Source organism: Pyrus communis, chromosome 12, assembly GCF_041283825.1.
Source record: "Pyrus communis isolate YQ-2024b chromosome 12, ASM4128382v1, whole genome shotgun sequence".
Taxonomy (NCBI): domain Eukaryota; kingdom Viridiplantae; phylum Streptophyta; class Magnoliopsida; order Rosales; family Rosaceae; genus Pyrus; species Pyrus communis.
The window spans coordinates 20230464-20249599 of record NC_142576.1 but is presented as its reverse complement, the minus strand read 5'-3'; the positions used below and the strand labels follow the sequence as shown (position 1 = coordinate 20249599).

The 19136-nt window shown below is 38.7% G+C and overlaps 3 protein-coding genes and 1 pseudogene across 4 annotated transcripts; all 4 read left to right on the top strand.

Moving 5' to 3' along the window:
• The first annotated feature begins 2765 nt into the window (after positions 1-2765).
• LOC137744845 (transcription factor bHLH48) lies at positions 2766-7934 on the top strand. Its single transcript, XM_068484653.2, has 7 exons — positions 2766-3779; positions 3891-4010; positions 4105-4170; positions 6592-6660; positions 6884-6955; positions 7212-7418; positions 7586-7934. The coding sequence occupies exons 1-7, from the start codon at positions 3282-3284 to the stop codon at positions 7619-7621; spliced, it is 1068 nt and encodes a 355-aa protein (XP_068340754.2). The 5' UTR covers positions 2766-3281; the 3' UTR covers positions 7622-7934.
• A 706-nt stretch (positions 7935-8640) lies between these two features.
• LOC137745573 (Pectin lyase-like superfamily protein) lies at positions 8641-11772 on the top strand. Its single transcript, XM_068485545.2, has 3 exons — positions 8641-9543; positions 10209-10540; positions 11151-11772. The coding sequence occupies exons 1-3, from the start codon at positions 8936-8938 to the stop codon at positions 11636-11638; spliced, it is 1428 nt and encodes a 475-aa protein (XP_068341646.2). The 5' UTR covers positions 8641-8935; the 3' UTR covers positions 11639-11772.
• A 135-nt stretch (positions 11773-11907) lies between these two features.
• On the top strand, positions 11908-14647 carry LOC137745572 (putative pentatricopeptide repeat-containing protein At3g13770, mitochondrial; annotated as a pseudogene). The gene is made up of 2 exons (XR_015954103.1): positions 11908-12520; positions 12983-14647. The product of XR_015954103.1 is annotated as a putative pentatricopeptide repeat-containing protein At3g13770, mitochondrial (transcript).
• A 208-nt stretch (positions 14648-14855) lies between these two features.
• LOC148692458 (uncharacterized) lies at positions 14856-15509 on the top strand. Its single transcript, XM_088681173.1, has one exon. It carries the CDS (start codon positions 14949-14951, stop codon positions 15273-15275), a length of 327 nt encoding a protein of 108 aa, XP_088537299.1. The 5' UTR covers positions 14856-14948; the 3' UTR covers positions 15276-15509.
• The last annotated feature ends 3627 nt before the right edge of the window (positions 15510-19136 follow it).

Genomic DNA, 19136 nt, shown 5'->3' with positions numbered 1-19136 from the left:
GGAACCTTAGTATTGTCCATAACCTCCCTTTGAGTATTCTAGCCATAAAAAAACCTTGTTACTACCCTAGGAAACCCAGATTATCTAGCCTAGAACACCACATGCCAACTTTCTCTCTCATGCTAAATTGATGATCTTCTAGCTTCCACAACATGCCTCACTTAAGCAAGCCGTTATTTGCTTAATCATGATATCTTCGAGTTATTGATCTAATCAGGATATTTCTTAAGACGAGCTAACTCTTTTGAGATATTCTGGGACTTGGTATGAAACTGAACCAAGGGAGATAAAGAGGATGTTCTCAAAGCCCAAGTCCACCTTGACCTAATAGTCCCCCATCAAAATTGAAAAACTTATTAATCATTTTTAAATATATTCTTTTAGTATTTTTCATATATATATATATATATATATATCTATGTTTAATATGTAAATGTGTACCAATTATGCTTTTTAGTTTAATTTGTACCCATAACTTTATATTTTATTATGTGCCCATATATATATATATATATATATATATATATATATATATATAATTTTTTTTTTTTTTTGCTAAATGTACCCATGCTAGTTACATGTACTTATTTTATGTTTTAAAATCTATCAATAGTTATTTCTTAAAATATATTAACAATTCTGTGAATACATTATTATTGTGAAAGAACTGTGCGAAGAACAATATTACTTTATTATTGATTTTTAAGTAAATATTATTTTTTGCTAGAATTTGCTTAAATTTTATAATTTGGGGGAAATTGAATTCATAAGTGCAGAACAAGAGTTAAATCTCTTAAATGATGCTAAGGGACCTTGATCAAAATAAATTTCAGTCTGACAATTAGGTTGACTAGGAACCGAAACCAAAATGACCCTTATTTTTTTTCATTTTATTCTTTTAAGATCACAATGTAAGTTCCAAGCTTTTTTTGTTTTTTTTTGTTTTTTTTCATTTAACATGTGTTATGTTATACATAACTTATGCTTATATGGGCATGCAAACGAACTACATTTTGAACTTTCAAGTAAAGTCATTGAAACCTCACAACTATTCTTACATAAACTACCATATTGTTTTTTTTTCTTTCTTTTCCAACGATAGAGATTTTAATAATCAAATTTGAAGAGATAGATTGACATTAGTTGCGAGTACCTTGAAAAGTGGCTCTAACTCATAGGGCATTATATTAAAAAAAAAAAAAAAATCATACTAACTTACACACTCTTTTTATATTTGTCATATAAACTAAAATTTGAAAAGATTTGTCAAATCAACTTTCCAAAATCATTAATTTGTCATTTCACCCTCGCTCTATTAAGTTTCTATCCAAAATAAGTCATTTTGCATATGACTTGGTTTCAAGGTTATTTCGGACTTTTTAACTCCCCACCACCTTGTCAATGTTATTTCGTACAATTCAACTCCTTTTTTTTAAGAACAAGTGGACCGCGTTGAGCATGTTGAATTCTCGAAGTGTGTAGTTAGTTAAACACTATTATTTTTGAAACGAAATGACATGGTTTGTTTACTTGCCAAAATTTTTGGGTTCATACCAAAGAGAGTTAACTTGTAAAAAGGAGATCAAATGTCCGAAACCAATTTAGTCCTCCACTTCCTAGTATAAATACATCTTTGTGTAAAAATACAAACAAAATAAAAACTTGTGAAAATGAGGTCAAAAGTCTGAAATAACCCTGAGCACAAGTCATGTGCACTGCACGTGACTTATTTGGATGGAAAACTTGACAGAGTTGTGATGAGATGCTAAATTACTTATTTTGGAACAATTTATGTGACAAATTGCTTAAAAATTTAGTTCATATGACAAATTAAAAAAAAAAAGTTTTATATGACATGTCACATCTCGGCCCAGGCCCCCACTACATCCTGGACTCAACTCCACTGTAGCACGATATTGTCCGCTTTGGGCCCCGACCACGCCCTCACGGTTTTGTTTATGGGAACTCACACGAGAACATCCCACCCATCCTAGGAATGCTCTCGCCCAAACTCGCTTAACTTCGGAGTTCTGATGAACTCCAAAACAAGTGAGCTCCCAAAAGACCTTGTGCTAGGTAGAGATGAAAATATACATATAAAGCTTACAGGATCCTCACCCCTGGCCAATGTGGGATCTTATATGACATTCAAATAAAAATTTCCTATTAAAAATGAAAAAGTATAAAACAAAAATTATTTTTCACTCGCAGTTAATTGAAATTGTTCGTACTTGAGACTAACTCGATTTGTTTATGATTATATATTTATTACTAGACCAAGTTATTTATAGGTTTATATAAAGCAATAGTCTAGTGATATTTTTCTTCACTTGTAAGAAATATCACTAGATTGTACTACTAAATGACAACAATAAAAATGTTAGACGAAAAAGAAATGTATGTACAAAAATAAAGAAAAAGTCGAAACAGATAAAAGAAAAAAATTGAAAAGGAAGAGGAAAAGAAAAGGGGAAAATGGAGAAAGTTTTTTCAGTGTGATCAGCACACGAGGTGGTATATGACGTGTTATTATACAGATGGGTACCACATCGTGTTATTATACAAACGGTGCGATATGTGTGTTAAAAAGTTAATAACTCAAAAAATAAAATTTCTCATCACTTAGATAAAAATACGTGATATACGACTCGAGGTTTCCGTCACAATTAAAAATTTCTCGAAAATGGAGGCAGCTTTTGGCAAATAGTAGTGGTCCCCTCCATTTTTCCGTTTCTTCCCCCTGCTTTTTACTCCTCTCTCTCCTCAGCTCACTCTCTCTGTCCTCAGCTCAGCTCAGCCCTCAACGAACTGTACGAATGGAGGGTAAGAAAACCCGTATAATTTAAAAACAGGACACCCAAAACAAGTAACGTTGCTTTCGCAATACTTCAAATGCCCCAGAACACCTAATATCTCTCCTCCCTCTCTCTCTTCAGAACCAACACCCAGAAGCTCTCTCAGACAACGCACAGATAACATTTTGACCACCATAGCCATCTCTCTCTCTCTCTCTCTCTCTCTCTCTCTCTCTCCCCTCATTATATCTCCTACCCACTTGCCCAATTTGCCCACATTTGCTAACAACACTCGTTTCTCTCTCTCCCTCTCCAGCTTCTCTCTCTTACCCAATTTCAGTTCCGAAGTCCGCTGTTCTTCCCAAGACTCTAATCAAATTACTGGGTTTTTGCTTAATTTAACTCCAACACTTTGTCTGAGTTGAAAATTTTGGGAATTTGCCACGGAATTGAGCTCTGTTTTAGTTCAATTTGCCGCCTAATTCAATGGACCCAACCGGAGCAACCGTACCCGGATCCACTTTATCAGGACTCGAGCTGGAGTCCCTCCAATTCCGAGAAGAAATCCATCGACTCATGACAGCGCCGGAGAACGCCAGCTCCTTCACCGCGCTTCTAGAACTTGCGCCCACCCAAGCCATGGAGCTCCTCCACATCTCGACGGAACCCGACTCTGCTCCGCCGCCGGCCGCCGTCTCCGGCGACCCCCAACGCACGCCCTTCGTCCAGCACTTTCCTTTCAATTCCAGCCTCACCTTCCCTACCAACCCCGCCCCAATCGAACGCGCCGCCAAGTTCTCGACCTTCGCCGGAGATGGCTCACCGGATACAAACTCCGCGCTGTCGAACTACGGCGCCGAATTGGAGAAGGTGAAGACCGAGCCGGCCGAGACCGATTCGAACCCTAGCTCGTCGCAGCTGACGCTTGACTTGACCAAAAACAACCAGAGGACCTCGGGTAAGAGAAAGGAGCGAGAGAAGAAGGTAATTCCCCGTCGAATTAGGTTTCTAGGGTTCCCTTTTCGAAAATTTTGCTGAATTTTCGCAGTGATCGATAAAATTCGAATTGAACCCCTCTGACTTTGTGAAATTCAGATTAAGGCCCCGACGAAGAAGTGCAAGACCGAAATCAAAGAGGACGCCGAGAAGTTGCCGTACGTTCATGTTCGAGCTCGTCGCGGTCAAGCCACGGACAGCCATAGCTTAGCAGAGCGAGTAATCAATCCTCTTTAATTAATTAAACCCACAATTAATTTTAACTAATCAAATATTTTCTGTTAATTAATTAAATACTTTTGGGATTATACAGGCGAGGAGAGAGAAGATTAATGCGAGGATGAAGCTGCTGCAGGAGCTGGTCCCAGGATGCAATAAGGTTTGATTGACTTTTAGGATCTTAATCTTTTGATTAATTGGTTGATTGGGGATTTTTAAGATTATGTGCTTTTTTTAATAACGGTTTTGTCCTTGTTCCCTTTTCACAAAAGTGCCTTGCTTTTCCACCAAGAAAAGTGCTCTCTGGGCTTGCCCAGTGGCATTTCCGTAATTCCATTGCAGTTTTAATTTTTTAATTTTTTTTGTTTTTATAATTTGGAGAAAATTTGAGAACATGGAAAAGTTGTAGTGGTGGGGATGACATGAGGGTGGTGATGGGGATTCTCTCCTGTTTTTTCCCTCCCCTCGTTCCCCTCCTCTCACTGTCTTTTTTACTTCTTTCTCTCCGTACTTTTTCGTTCTCTTTGTACTTTTTTCTTCTTTCTCTACCTACAAAGATGAAATCGGGTGTGTACTGGCCTTGGTGAGGAGTCCTTTTTAAGGTTAATTCTGTTATCTGAAATTTCATTTAGTTTTTTAGCTTTTTAACCAAAATGGTCATTGAGATTTGCCTAACTCCTTACTTTGTTTCTGATATTTGAAATCAATAGAATAGAAGTAGTTTCTGAAATTGTCCATCATCAATAGTTTTGGTCTTTAGGTGAAAGATTATGTTAAATAATGATCAAAATGACAAAATTACCCTTAACATAATAAACAATATGCCAAAATGATTTGACGTGTTTTTGTCATTTTATTCTTATTTTATTGAGATTTTTCACGGGATGACCAAAATGATTGATGGTGGACGAGACCAATTTTATTGATTTCAAATCTCAGGGACCAAAGTGATGAGTTATGCAAATCTCACAATGGGCTAGCAATAATGTGGTTCAAATTCGCTTTTGGCGAGAATCGAACCTAAGACCTCTCACTTACAAGTAAAAAGCAATACCACTGGACCGTAATACTAAGTGCCGAAATTTCATTTAGTTTTGTATGTTAGAATTTGTATTTTTTTTGGTCTAAATGACACTTCTAGTTCCAAATTAGTCTAAAATGGAGATATTTGAACTCGGATGTAAGGTGGCGGACCACAGACATATTGCCATGTCCAACTAGAGAAACACTCTCATGTCTTTTGGTGTATACCCCCTTCTTTCTATCTCTCTCTTCAAGTGATAAGAGGTAGAAAGAAACAAATATATTCCCAAGTGTGTAAGTTTTGGCCATCTGACTAGCCTAACTCATATATTGTTATTATTCGCTTAGAAAATAGCGGAATTTTGTTGTAAAAGACGGATGTGCCCTCATGGGGTAATGCTAGCTGGATTGAGTTGTGGTGCTTCGGGGGAGAGACCCCACAATTAGTGGGCAATGTTGAATTTACAGATTTAGATATTTGTGGGTCCCACAAGTTGGGGGGGGGGGTGGGGGTTCACTCTAGCTCTATGTGAAGGGTGCATGGTACTGCCACCTGTGACGAGTTTGGTAACCATCCTTCGTTGGATGGCGGAAAAGAGAAGAGAAAAGAAAGCCTCCTTTAACAAACTGCCCTTCACCACCTAACTGCGTGGGACATCATGATGTGGGTGAGTGAGAGTCCAATTAGCATTTCACTTGATTGAGCTGAACCAAAGATCTAGCATGCCTAAGATTCCTTTCTGCTGATGGCAAGTTTTTGGGATTTTCCGGTATAATTTTGTGAAGTTTCCTCAAATTGGATAGGAACAAACTTTCGAATAAAATTTAGCATACTACCTTTTCTTCGGTGTAGGTTCGATAATAGAAAACAAATGTGATTGATTTCTATCTGCTCTCGTTGGAGTTGATCCATTGAGCTGTACGCTGCTTGCTGACAGATTGCAAGAACAGTTTACTCCACCTGATTTACCTTGCAGAAAAGCCAAATGACGATGCTTTCTTAAAACGAGTTGTTCCTTTTAGTGCATATTGAGTCATTGTTCTTGACCTGCATCCATAATTGGAGCCACCAATTGCGCACCTGCATCTTACCATCAAAATATTCGAGTTTCAAATGCGTTTTCCTCGTGGAATTGCACTTTCCAGTTTTCAGAAGTCATTCTATTATTCTCCAGTGAAGTTGACTACTGTACTCAGTCCATTCTTGATGCCAATTTTTTGGTACTTCATTCAAACTGACACGATGAGAACGCTTTTAGTGTGCAATGTGAATCTAACTAGCATGTTTTTATTATGAAAAAGAATTATTTTTCTCATATGATCTAATTTTGGCCTCATCTAGTGAAAATGCTTTACAGTGAAAATAAATATATAATGAGGAGCTGAACATTTTGATCACGAGAATGATTTCCCAGTTACAGGATTCGTTCCATCTTGTTAGATTGAATGTGTTAAGCAAACTTTTTCTGTTAATTGTTCTCTAACTGATATACCTTAGATCATTTGAATTTTTGTATGCCTTTTTTGAGTCACTGACTAAAATAAATTTGCTTTGCAGATTTCAGGAACAGCATTGGTTCTAGATGAAATCATCAGTCACGTGCAGGCCCTACAACGTCAAGTTGAGGTCAGACCTGCTGCCCATCTCATACATCTCATGTAATAGTTTTGACGCTAAAATGAAAAGGCTTGAACTTGGCCAGTGGTTGTGCTTCATTATGGATCTGGACTCTGGATCCTGTCCTTGTATGCCACCATTTTTTCTAACGACTTATGCTTTAGTTATCGAACTGGTAATTTGAAACTATGTTGTGCTGCTATGTTCTGATTCTGGTTTGCATTTGTTTCAGATCTTATCAATGAGACTTGCAGCAGTCAACCCGAGAATTGATTTCAACTTTGATAGTCTATTGGTTGCTGAAGTAAGTATCGTATAACTCCTTTACTTACTATTGCATAGTAAAATTGGTAAATTATTAAGTTGCCCTTTTGTTTTATAATTTTATCAGTTGTTCAGTACAGGTTTATGCATGCATTCTTGCTTAGGTGTCTGTTTCCAGTTTCCATCGAATGAAGTTATGCAAAAATATTAGACTCGTCAAACCTTTCTTTGAGTTAGTGTTAAAAGGTTGATGCTGTCTGTTACTGAAGTACTTTTCAATCCTTCACAATTTTCAGAGTGGATCTCTGATGGAAAGTAACTTCGCCAGTATGGTTACACCTCTGATGTGTCCGGAAGTCCCTATCAATAGGAACAGACAACCGTATCAACAGCAATGGCACTTTGAAGCGCTTCCGCAGCCAGTTTGGGGGCGGGAAGAAGAAAATCACACTTTCATTAGCCCAGAACCCTCCTCATCAGTTGGGATTCTTCAGCAAACTCAGGTAGACCTTAGACCGATTTTAACGTTATTGGCAAAGTTCTTTTGCATATCTCATTTTCAGGCTGAATTATACATGAAAAATATACATGAGGTGCACTTTGTTTCAGTTGTCACTCGAAAAGCAAAATGAAACAACGATTTTAACTTGGTTTCGGTATTTATGTACAGCAACTGCAGACAAGTCACCTGGAGATGGAGATGTGAAGACGTAATTAAGTTGTACTAGTAGAAATGTGTATATGAAGTATAGTATTAGCAGTTAGCAGGTAGTAGATGAAATGTCTCGGTATTCATGGCCGAGTTTCTTTGTTCTCTGTTTTTCAGAGTCAGTTAAGAACATCCCGATTTGCTTCGCCTCGAGAGGAAATAGATTTGGTATGTTATCCTTATAAGTATATATATACCAACTCTGAGGGTCATTCAATCTAATACCTATTTTTTGAACTGATATATGATTCCTGTTGTAAAATCATTGAAGGAACCCTTGCTTAATACTATATTTGTTCGTTGTGCGCCATGAATACTTCTGCACTTTAGCAATTGCACGGCTAAGACGCTGAGGTAGCTTCTATCTCTTGTCGAGGATTTGTGCTCGTTTGTGTTGAAAACTTGTTCGTTGAAGTTAAACACAACCGAATTAGATTTTCATCAATCAACAGTACGTCGTTTTTAGTTCAAATCTCATGAATGTTAGTTTTTACTACAGAACTCTGAGACACTTTAATAGGCAAATGATTTTGGCATATTCTTTTTTTTTCTTTTCCTTCTACACACTCTTGTTATTTATATATCTTAATTTTTCAATCAAAACTCAAAATTTAACATGTTTGCGCTGCTTGCATGAAACAATTGTTTGAACATTTGCTACATAAAGTGAGCAACAAATGACTATGAATGTGAGAGTTTGAGACACCAATTTTATGCAACGGATGCATGCAAGTTTTTCTCGATTATTAGAGTTCAAAATAAAATAAAAAAGGGTAAAATTGTAGAATCAATAAAATACTTGAGTATTGTCAAATTAGTTAAAGCAGTGTGCTCATTCATTTTCATCTTAGTTCTAATCATTCCATGCATAATTTACATTAGAATAATTGGAATGTCATTGTAGCTAAAAATTAGACTTGATAATGCCCTGAAATTGGATTGAACTACTATTAGCTGTGAAGTCTTCTAAATTCCATCATATATTAATTCTATATTCCATAATCTTGCACTAAGCAACACTAAAGTAAAGTTGTTTTGAACTGCTTTTTTAAGAAGCATTTTTGTTCCGAAGCACTTTTAGTAGAATAAATTCTATTAGCATATTGAAGTTTTTAATTAAAGTATAAGCGCTACATAAAAATGGGCTTCAAGTTCAAGAAGCACATAATACACCGCAAGTTCTTCTTCTAAAAAGCGCTAGAAGCACTTCTAACTTTCTTCTACGAAACATACATGATTTTAGTTGCTTAAAAAACACTCCTAAACCATAATAAACCGTATACGCGTTGTAGGGGAGTTTCGCAATTCCAGATGGCACCTCCTCCGCCCCTCCTCATCCAATCACTCACTCTCCCGCTCCTATTCCTCCTCTTTCTGCTTCCTCCCCTCCAATCCCACTTCGCCACGTCACCCATCATCGAACTCCCCAACAACCCCACCACCACCATCTCCGTCGCCGACTACGGCGCCGTCGGCGACGGCCTCCGCTACGACACCATCGCCATCCAGTCCGCCATCGACAGCTGCCCCTCCCCTTCCCCCTGCCGCGTCACCTTCCCCGCGGGCCTCACCTACCTTACCGCAACCATCCGCCTCAAATCCGGCGTCGTATTAGACATCCAAGAAGGCGCGACGCTCCTGGGCGGCCCCAGGCTCGAGGACTACCCGAAGGAGCAGAGCAAGTGGTACGTGGTGCTGGCGGAGAACGCGATCAACGTCGGCATCAGCGGGGGCGGAGTGGTGGACGGTCAGGGGTTGAAGTTTGTGACGAGGTTCGATGAGAGGAAGAATGTGATGGTGAGCTGGAATTGGACCGGGGCTTGCTTGGGCGACGAGTGCCGTCCCAGGCTCGTCGGCTTCATCAACTGCCGGAATGTCAATCTCTCCAATCTCAAGCTGCGTCAGCCCGCTTACTGGTGGTGCGTTTTGTTCCTCTCAATTATTTTTTTATATTTTTTAGATAATTTTATTTTATTTAACTGATGACCTTGAATTCATCATTTGGATATGGAAATGGATACTGGGAATATTTTATAGTTCAGTTATTGGGGTATGCCCAATAGCTAAGCTACAAGTTACTTATACAATTATACAACCATGTATACCAAAATTCTAGCATGCTCCGGCGCTTTCTATACACCGAAATTTTAGCAGTTATATATCCTTGATCAAGAATCTAGTAACTAAATACAGCCGAAAATCACGGAGCATAGTAAAGAACCTCCTAGATATAATGTCATTCAATAAATTGTGCAACTTTATATACGAAAATTCTACTATGCTCTGGTGCATTATATACGCGTTGATTTTTATCCATTAGATCCTTGATCAATGAAACAATGACCAATAATCCAAGATGGAGCCAGAAACTCTGGAGCATAGTAGAAAACCTCCCATATCTAACGTCTTCGAAGCCGCTGACATTCTTTTTCTCCTTATTTAGTTGTTATCAATTAATTACATCCCGATCTGGTCTAGTGAAACTTAGTCTCTTCTTTTTTTAAAGAGGTCCGGATCGAATCAGCTTGCAGTTTGTACAAGTTTGAAATGCAATGTAACTGATGGGAACATTGCATATTTGCAGCTTGCACATTGTACAGTGCGAGAATATTTTCATTGAAGATGTTTCAATTTATGGAGATTTCAACACACCCAACAATGATGGGATAGATATCGAGGATTCAAATAACACAGTGATTACTAGATGCCATATCAATACTGGAGATGATGCTATCTGTCCAAAGACGTACACTGGCCCCCTTTATAACTTGACTGTAACAAATTGTTGGATTCGAACAAAGTCTTCGGCAATCAAACTTGGCAGCGCTAGTTGGTTCGATTTCAAGGGTCTGGTGTTCGACAACATCACCATTGTGGATTCTCATAGAGGGCTGGGACTCCAAATACGCGATGGAGGTAATATATTCTCTATCATTTTGTTGCATTATTGTTATGACTGTTGCTTTTAAGTTAGGAAGAAGAAAAGAAAAGAAGTACCACAACTATAATGCGACATCTTTAATCAGTTGATGCATTTATCACTTCGTATTGTCAATGTAAACGATGAGATAGCTTAAACCCAACTGGGACTTTGAATGTAAAATTTCCGGACTTATCTCTTGGGCTTCGGGATTAACGTAGCTCTAGTTTGTACGCAAGTTGGGGAGTTTTGACTGCCTGAAAGTTTGAAGCAGCCCGTGAATAACTCTCAGCGATAGTTGCATGTCTGTCCCTAGTAGGTCTCACTTGTATGAACGATTGACCACCACTTATGGGGGACTGTCCTTAAACGAAACTCCTTCTTTCTGTGGCTTTTGTATTGTCTGCCTTCTGAGTTCAAACTAAAGATTGACAGGTTTAATAGTTGAAAACAACTAACAAATTGGTTCAACAAGTAGCAGCTGGACTTGGTAATTTACTGACGTTTGACAGTAGAGAATTTCGTTGTGATAAAATAAAGGCTGATTAGAGCTTGCTGTCATAGCTCTCTCAGTATGACAAGATTACTAATTATTCATCTGTGCAGGAAATGTGAGTGACATTACCTTCTCAAACATAAATATACGCACAAGATACTATGATCAATCCTGGTGGGGAAGAGCGGAGCCAATCTACGTGACCACATGTCCTCGACACTCAAAGTCAAAGGAGGGTTCAATCTCTAACCTACTCTTCGTTAATATCACCTCAACTTCCGAGAATGGAGTATTCTTGTCAGGTTCTAAAGGCGGGCTTCTCCGTGATTTACGATTCATTAACTTGGATCTGACTTACAGAAGATGGACCAGCGATGCTGGTGGGTTGGTAGACTACAGACCGGGATGCCAGGGACTTGTTAAACACAGCATGGCCGGGATCATCATGGAACACATCAATGGCTTGGTGATTGACAATGTTAATATGAGATGGTCCGATGATCCGTTAAGGCAGTGGAATGATCCTTTGGATTTCAGGTCTGCTACTGTAAATAACCTATCTCTGCTTAATTTCCACCCCGCCTTGTACAAACAATGAAAGAGGTGGATAGAGAGAGAGAGAGAGAGAGAGATTAGGAAGAAGTATTGAATAATGTCATTCTTCTGATTGTATGTTGGTGATGGATTTTGTTCAAAGTTTTTGTGAGATTAAAGGCATGAATGTTTGTTCAATTGGTCACCCACCAAGAAAAACCAATATCTAGATTTGTTTTGTATGTTATGGTTTTAAAGGTTTTTAACCAGAATACACTACAAATTCCTTTCACTCGCACTCTAAGTTGTGAGAAGTATGCTAAGATTAGTTGAGCACGCGGGTATGGATCAATTATGACTATTCATGTGGGATAGACAAAAGGGACGAGAAGATCAGTGTCTAATCCGTGTTGTGATGTATGAATGCGCATCTCGTGAGATTTTATAATTTTTTGGGGAGGAATTAAAAAAACGGGGACAGAACCTCTTGGACCTTGAAGATCTTTAAGCCGTCTAAACAATTTAGAAGGTTACCCTTTTGGAAATGGCCAACCAATTTGCCCGCCAACTCTGCCTTTTTCCTTCCCTCCAAATCCACAGAATTTTAAATCTCTATGCTCCAACGGTCAACTGAGAGAAGCTCTGTTGGAAATGGGCGCTATAGGCCTGAGATGAAGTTCGACGGCTACTATACACTCTTAAATGAGCTCTGAAGGCCAAAGAGTCCATGCCCACATGATCAGAACCTGTTATCTTCCGCCTGTGCATCTCGGAACCCGGCTGATCATCTTCTACAACTACTGCGATTGTTTGGGTGACGCAGGCCGTATGCTCGACGAAATCCCCGAAAGAAATGTTGTGTCTTGGACGGCCATGGTTTCGGCTTATTCTAAGAGGGGGTATGCCTCTGAAGCCTTGAAACTTCTTGTACAGATGTTAAGATCAGGTATTATTGTTCTTAATTCGAGTTTATATAAGTGCGTCATTGAGACATTGCTTGTGTTGTGAGTAAAGTTTTTAATTTGAGTTTAAGTGGGTCGAGCTTTCCTTTTTTCGTTAATGTATTGTTTTTTTCCTTTGACGGGTTTTGGAGATAGGGAACAAGGGGGTCATTCTATTAAGGAGTTAGCCATTTCTAATCGCTCTGAGCAGGAAGGAAGTAACCTATTTTGTAGTTGATGGCTAAATCTCAGGGCCTTGGTTCTTTCTGACCTTCTTGTGTGGGTTTAGAGAGTCAGGCTACCATGGTAGACAGATGACCAAGCCTTATGTGTAGCTCGACTATCTAATCCTTTATCTTCCTTTCCTTAAGAAAAAAAAAATGATCTTTTGATTAGTTAGGCATTATTGTTATTATGTTTTCTCTCTCTTTGTTTAACAGGGGCTTCTTGTATTGATAATTTTGCAGGTATGGAGCCTAATGAGTTCATGTTTGTGACCATAATTACATCATGTACAGGCGCTTCGGGATTGGACTTGGGAAGGAAAATCCACTCTCTAATAATAAGAAGAAATTTTGAGTCGCACATATTTGTTGGGAGCTCCACTTCTTGACATGTATGCCAAAGCTGGTAGAATCTATGAAGCCCGAGGAGTTTTTGACTGCTTGCAAGAAAGGGATGTTGTTTCTTGCACTGCTATAATCTCTGGATATGCCCAGCTGGGTCCTGATGAGGAGGCTTTGGAGCTACTCCGCCAGTTGCAGAGAGAAGGAATGACTTCGAACTACGTCACTTATGCGAGTGTGTCAACAGCATTATCAGGGCTTGCTGAATTGGACCTTGGCAGGCAAGTTCACAGCCACATCCTTTGTCGGGAACTGCCCTCATATGTGGTTCTTCTGAACTCGTTGATTGATATGTACTCTAAATGTGGAAACCTGAGTTACTCAAGAAGGATCTTTGATAGCATGACAGAGAGAACCATCATCTCGTGGAATGCTATGCTTGTAGGGTATAGTAAACACGGAATGGGTAAAGAGGTGGTTAAGCTTTTCAAATTAATGAAAGAGGAAAATAAGGTCAGACCAGACAGTGTCACTTTTTTGGTGGTTTTATTCGGTTGCAGCCATGGAGGAATGAAAGAGGGTTGGAATAGTTTTATGAGATGGAAAAAGGTGAAAATGGAATTGAGCCAGAGCTTGAACACTCTGGGTGTGTCGTTGATCTTCTTGGGCGTGCTCGTCGAGTTGAAGAGGCATTTGAGTTTATAAAAAAGATGCGTTTTGAAGCAACCGCTGCTATATGGGGTTTGTTATTAGGTGCTTGTAGAGTTCACTCAAATATCGACATTGGTGAATTTGTGGGTTTCCAACTTTTACAGATTGAGCCTGAAAATGCTGGTAACTATGTCATTCTTTCAAATTTATATGCTTCTACAGGGAGATGGGAAGATGCAAGAATCATAAGGGAATTGATGTTAGAGAAGGTTGTGATAAGGGAGGCAGGAAGAAGTTGGATTGAGTTTGACCAAATCCTTCATACATTTCATGCAAGCAATTGCTCTCAAGAAAGAATTGTCAATTAAGTTGAAGGAAGCTGGTTATGTTCCTGATTTTGGTTGTGTTTTCTATGATGTGGATGATGAACAGAAGGAGAAGACACTCCCAAGCCACATGAAAAACTGGTTTTGGCCTTTGGGATGATTGCTACTCCTGAAAGAGTGCCAGTAACCTTCAGATTTGTGTTGATTGCCATCACTTCGCCAAACTTGTCTCGAAGATTTAAGGAAGACAAATGTGTATGAGAGATAAAAACCGGTTTAATCACATTGTTGGAGGAATGTGTTCTTGCAGAGATTACTGGTGAGTGTGAAGATCCTCCTTTAAAGCTACAAATATCTGACTTAAGAGTGAAATGGATACAAAATGCAGTTATACTATAACCGTGACATGAAAATGAATTGTGAAACGTAGAATACTGGGGCAGAAACAAAGGCAAAGAGGCTAGTGTAAACAGATATATTGTTTTAGGTGAGATTACGATAAGTGCAGCATTACTCTTTTGAAAATAGACTTTGTAACTTGTACAAAAGTAGAATGGTTTAATGCGCAAAAGGACAAAGTTTCCCTTCACTTGTCGCTAAGTAGTAAATCGTTTATAATTTTTTACTCATCTAACGAAAATGCATAGAACTAAACGGAGCGTCAAAATTGTTACGTAAAACAATATAAATAAATAAATAAAGCCCAAGGAGATTACTGCGAGTGAGGTTGGGTTTCTCCTCCTGGCCCATATAATTCTAGCAAAGGCCCATCAAATAAGCAATACCACGGCAAACCAAAGGCTCGCTCACTCCACTCCTTTCCTCTCTCTCTCATCCTCTCTCCCCCTTACGAGCTGGGAGCAAAGGTCTTCACCATACCCGCCTCCACAATGCTCCGCCAGCGCCTCGTCCAGGCACTCCGAACCCGCGGCGGCTCAGCCACCGGTCCGAGCCGGTGGACCAGCCCGGGTCACGAGGAACGACCCAAAGGCTACCTCTTCAATCGGACCCCGCTCCCCCCAGGTCAGTCTCGTAAATGGGAGGACTGGGAGCTCCCCTGCTACGTCACCAGCTTCCTCACCATCGTCATCCTCGGCGTCGGCCTCAACGCTAAGCCCGATCTCACCATCGAGACTTGGGCCCACCAGAAAGCCCTCGAACGGCTCGAGATCGAGCAGGCCGGCCTCTCTGTTGCTGGGTCGGCTGAATCTGACTGAAATCCGATCTGGGTATGCCGGTTCGTTCTGAGATCGATCCTTTTTTATTTTTAAGAGTTGAAATGGGTTTTCGGTTGTTGATATGATATGTAGTTGAAATAATGGTTTGGGGATGTCTAATTGGGCTTTTGATGTGAAGCTTGATGATTACTTCATAATTTAGTTGTTTTTCAATTATTTGTATGTTTTGACTCGTCGATGATTTCGAATAGTTCATCAATTTCTTTCCTCTAATATAGTTTTTTATGCTTGTAATTTGAATTGTGCAGTGATATCAGTAGCTAAATTTATAGAATTAGGATGCATTAATTAAAATTTCTAGGGCTAGGATGCCATCTATGTGCCTGAAGTGCATACGCTGTTGAGTGTTGACAGTTAGTCTGAAGAACAGAAGTAGGATAAATTTGTAACGGGTTTTGCTTCGAATGATGCTAGATGTATAACAAAGGTTTACGAAATGATGTGAAAACTTACATGGTACGTATTGCATCAGTTTGTAAATTAGACATTGTAGAACTTTGGGAACGGTTAGCGTTTTTCTTTTTTCTTGTAATTGTTCATTTGGAGATATAAGTTTTAGAGGCGCGGAGAGAATCAAAGTGCTGAATTGATACATAGGAGCCAGGGTTGTAATCTGTGTGCATAAAGGGCAGCAGGGCTTGAAACATATCTGGATACTTACACGCTTACACTGTTGACTTTTAAGATATATTGAAGTCTGAGGAACCTAAATAGGATTAGTAGGGGGTTTTGCTTAAAATGATGCTAGATGTATAAAAAAAAGGTTTACTAAATGATGTGAAACTTACATGGCATGTGAGCTCTTGCGCCAGTTATAAATTAAACACCATAGAAATTTGATACCATTTAGCATTTTTCTTTTTCTTATAATTGTTTCCTGAAAACATAAATTAAATTTCGTACGTGCTGAATTGTGATATAGGAGCTGCGGGTTGTGGTTTCCATGAGTTTTACACATCACATTTAGAATATAAATGCAGATCACTGGAAATTTTCTCTGAAATTTTTGGAAGCGTTTGGGTTGGTAAAACACACACTGAAAGGTTTTTATTAGACTGTATCGTGAACTGTCTCAATTCCATATTTCATTACTGAGGTGGTCAGCTGACTCATACAAAGAATATTCATTTTCTTTAGTGGCACGGAGTATGTTGTAGTCTCACATTATAAAACTTGGTTGATACTTGGGTGATCTCTAGGTTTGATCATAGAGGTCTTCTCTGCTGTTGGGAAAACCATAAACGTAGTTTAGGTGTCGTTAGCTAAAACTAGAGCATTGTGGTAATCACCTATATCTATAAATGAACTGGCTGTTACTCTTTTAAGCGGGGTGTGTTATTCTTTTGCATGTGTGGCATTTTTTCTGCTAAGTTCCATACCATTTACCAATTTTAGTGACTTTTCGTTTGTATACAAATGAAGGGTTGAGACTTTGGAGATGATGAAATTCAGATTCAGTTACCTCTGTACTCATATTTTTAAGTTTTGTCAAACGTAGGCAACAGTGTAACCCTAAAAAGGCCCATTTTGTGATGAATTGGTACAATGGGTACAAAAAAGGATCAGCAGCTATTCGTATTTCATTCTTTTTCAATTGAATTCATAGTCTTTGTTTCGGGTTGATTTTTTTGTTGGATTTATTTCGGTCAAAGCTATCATCTTTAAAAGGGTTTTTTGAGTTGTTCTGTATGGTTCACACATACCATGAACCTTTTGTGTTGGGTATTTTGGTGCTTGATTGATTAACTTGAACTGAGAGGTTAAAGTACATTGTGGACAATACTCGGGAAAGCCTTGGACCTAATGTGTAAGGAACTATGTGTACCAAGAACCCAATTTCTTTACACCTTATATACTAGACATGTCTTTTTCTTTCACTCTAAGATGTCATTTAGAAAATCTTTTTGCCTAACCGTATGAGCTGAATTGGTTTTAAACGTTTGTGATATTATCGGAAACCATGAGTTTGTAGTTCATTGGTACTCAATGTATTGGTATTCATTTGGTCAGGAAGTAAGTTGCTCGTGGGATTTCTGGCTCAAAAGCAAGCCGAGACGTACATTTGTGTATAGTATTGATGTTCTCATGTGTATTTTTCTCATGTTTTATGGAGGAACTTATCTTATTTAGGATGAATTTAAGTTCGACTTTGGAGGTTTTGCAAAATTCTTGAAAACCTCAGAGATAGAAAAAATAGCATTCTAGAGCAAAAGCCTTCTGTAATACTAATGGTAGAAATACTCAGTTTAGGAGAATTCATACTGACTTATGTCTCAGATTTATAGAAAAATGTTTGTACACAACCACGAAAAGTTGGTTCCAAAATTTCAACCGTATGCTCATAGGCTTGCTATAGCCCTCTTCGTAGCCATTTTTTGGGGGTTCAGCTCTTCAGTGGTAATAATTGATTCAAATTCAACGACTAGATTTAAGAGCATCTAATGGTAATTTAATTAAATTATCGAGGGGTTATGTTTACCCTTTGAGATGGTATATGAATTATGGTCTGATACTATTCATTTAAAAATAATTTTTTCCTGGCTATAATTCTGGACGAGGTTATGTTTAGCCATTTCGGTTGAAGATGGCCCAAAGCTCCTACATGAGTACAAGAGGCAGTTTTGCTTCAAGACTATTATACTTTCTTGCCCTTTGTTCCATACTTTTCAATGGACTTATAATGAGTTTCTCCCGTTCAACAGTCTTCGTCAAGTAATCGAGAAGTTGGAAATTAACAGTGCAGCCCTCAAACCGTCTAATTTCCACTTCTCCGAGGTAATCATGGGAGCGTTTGGGGGGAGCATCTTTCTTATCGTTTCTTCTGCCCAATATTATTGGATAGAAACTCTAAGTGCACCGGAAAATCCAAAACAAACCAGCAATTCCATCAAGTCTTACAACCCCAAATGGTATTTTAGTTAGTTTGCAAAGGGTTTATATATAGTTGAGTTGGTTAAGAGCATTTACTTCCTGATCCTAAAGTTCCGAGGTCAATTTACTCCTCCCTTGGTGGCACTTGTAGATATATAAAGAATATTGTATTTTTTTTATTAAAAGAAATGAAAAAAGGCATTACTTAGATTCAACACAAATTTAAGCAAGTAAAGAGACGCTGTAATGAAAGAATTTAACTGAAAAAGATTGCAATAATCATCTAAACCAAGTGTCAATTCCAAATGCTTGAGATTTTCAAGCATAGGAAATATACAATTCTCCATGTTCATCTGAAAACCAAATAATAAGGCCTAACTAAACATAATCCCACTAAAACCAAGGAGAACCAAACATAAATGTACTAACCAGTATTCCATCCAGTTTGAGAGTCTCTAGCTGAGAAAACCAACATGGGAGTTGATTGAAGGCAGCCTCTACGAATCCATCATTGTCAACACAAATGGTTACGTCAATAAGTTGCGGTACGTTCCTAAGAAGAAGGTTTATCCGACCTCCGACGTAAAAGAAGGATACAGGATTTGAGTCACAAATATCAACACTCTTGATGTTGGAGCTTGTCGTATCTCTAAAATACTTCAGTATGCTCGACGGATTGACTACTCTTAGATTTAATAAATCATTGGAATAGTACACTGATAATCCTAAACTCTAAATCCTAAACCCTAAACCCTTATGGTTCGTGAACAGAAGAGAGGCGCGATATCCCTGCCCTAAAGCTGTAGACGTCTCCCCACGTGTAGGTTATGAAGGTGCCTACAGCTCCAAAATACAACCCAAAACCTTACAGGATATCTGATCCATTATGCATATCGACAGCAAACGAGATTGCCAAGTAGTGATCAATTGCCCAAGAATTACAAAACAGGGATTGTAAGAATATAAATT

What these genes read in the sequence shown, in the direction of transcription:
- LOC137744845 (XM_068484653.2), top strand. Translation starts at nt 3,282, where the DNA reads ATGGACCCAACCGGAGCAACCGTACCCGGATCCACTTTATCAGGACTC. An exon ending in TGGTCCCAGGATGCAATAAG is followed by an intron (nt 4,171 to 6,591) that starts GTTTGATTGACT and finishes TTTGCTTTGCAG; the next exon opens with ATTTCAGGAACAGCATTGGT. An exon ending in ATAGTCTATTGGTTGCTGAA is followed by an intron (nt 6,956 to 7,211) that starts GTAAGTATCGTA and finishes CACAATTTTCAG; the next exon opens with AGTGGATCTCTGATGGAAAG.
- LOC137745573 (XM_068485545.2), top strand. Translation starts at nt 8,936, where the DNA reads ATGGCACCTCCTCCGCCCCTCCTCATCCAATCACTCACTCTCCCGCTC. An exon ending in CGTCAGCCCGCTTACTGGTG is followed by an intron (nt 9,544 to 10,208) that starts GTGCGTTTTGTT and finishes GCATATTTGCAG; the next exon opens with CTTGCACATTGTACAGTGCG. An exon ending in ACTCCAAATACGCGATGGAG is followed by an intron (nt 10,541 to 11,150) that starts GTAATATATTCT and finishes TCATCTGTGCAG; the next exon opens with GAAATGTGAGTGACATTACC.
- LOC148692458 (XM_088681173.1), top strand. Translation starts at nt 14,949, where the DNA reads ATGCTCCGCCAGCGCCTCGTCCAGGCACTCCGAACCCGCGGCGGCTCA.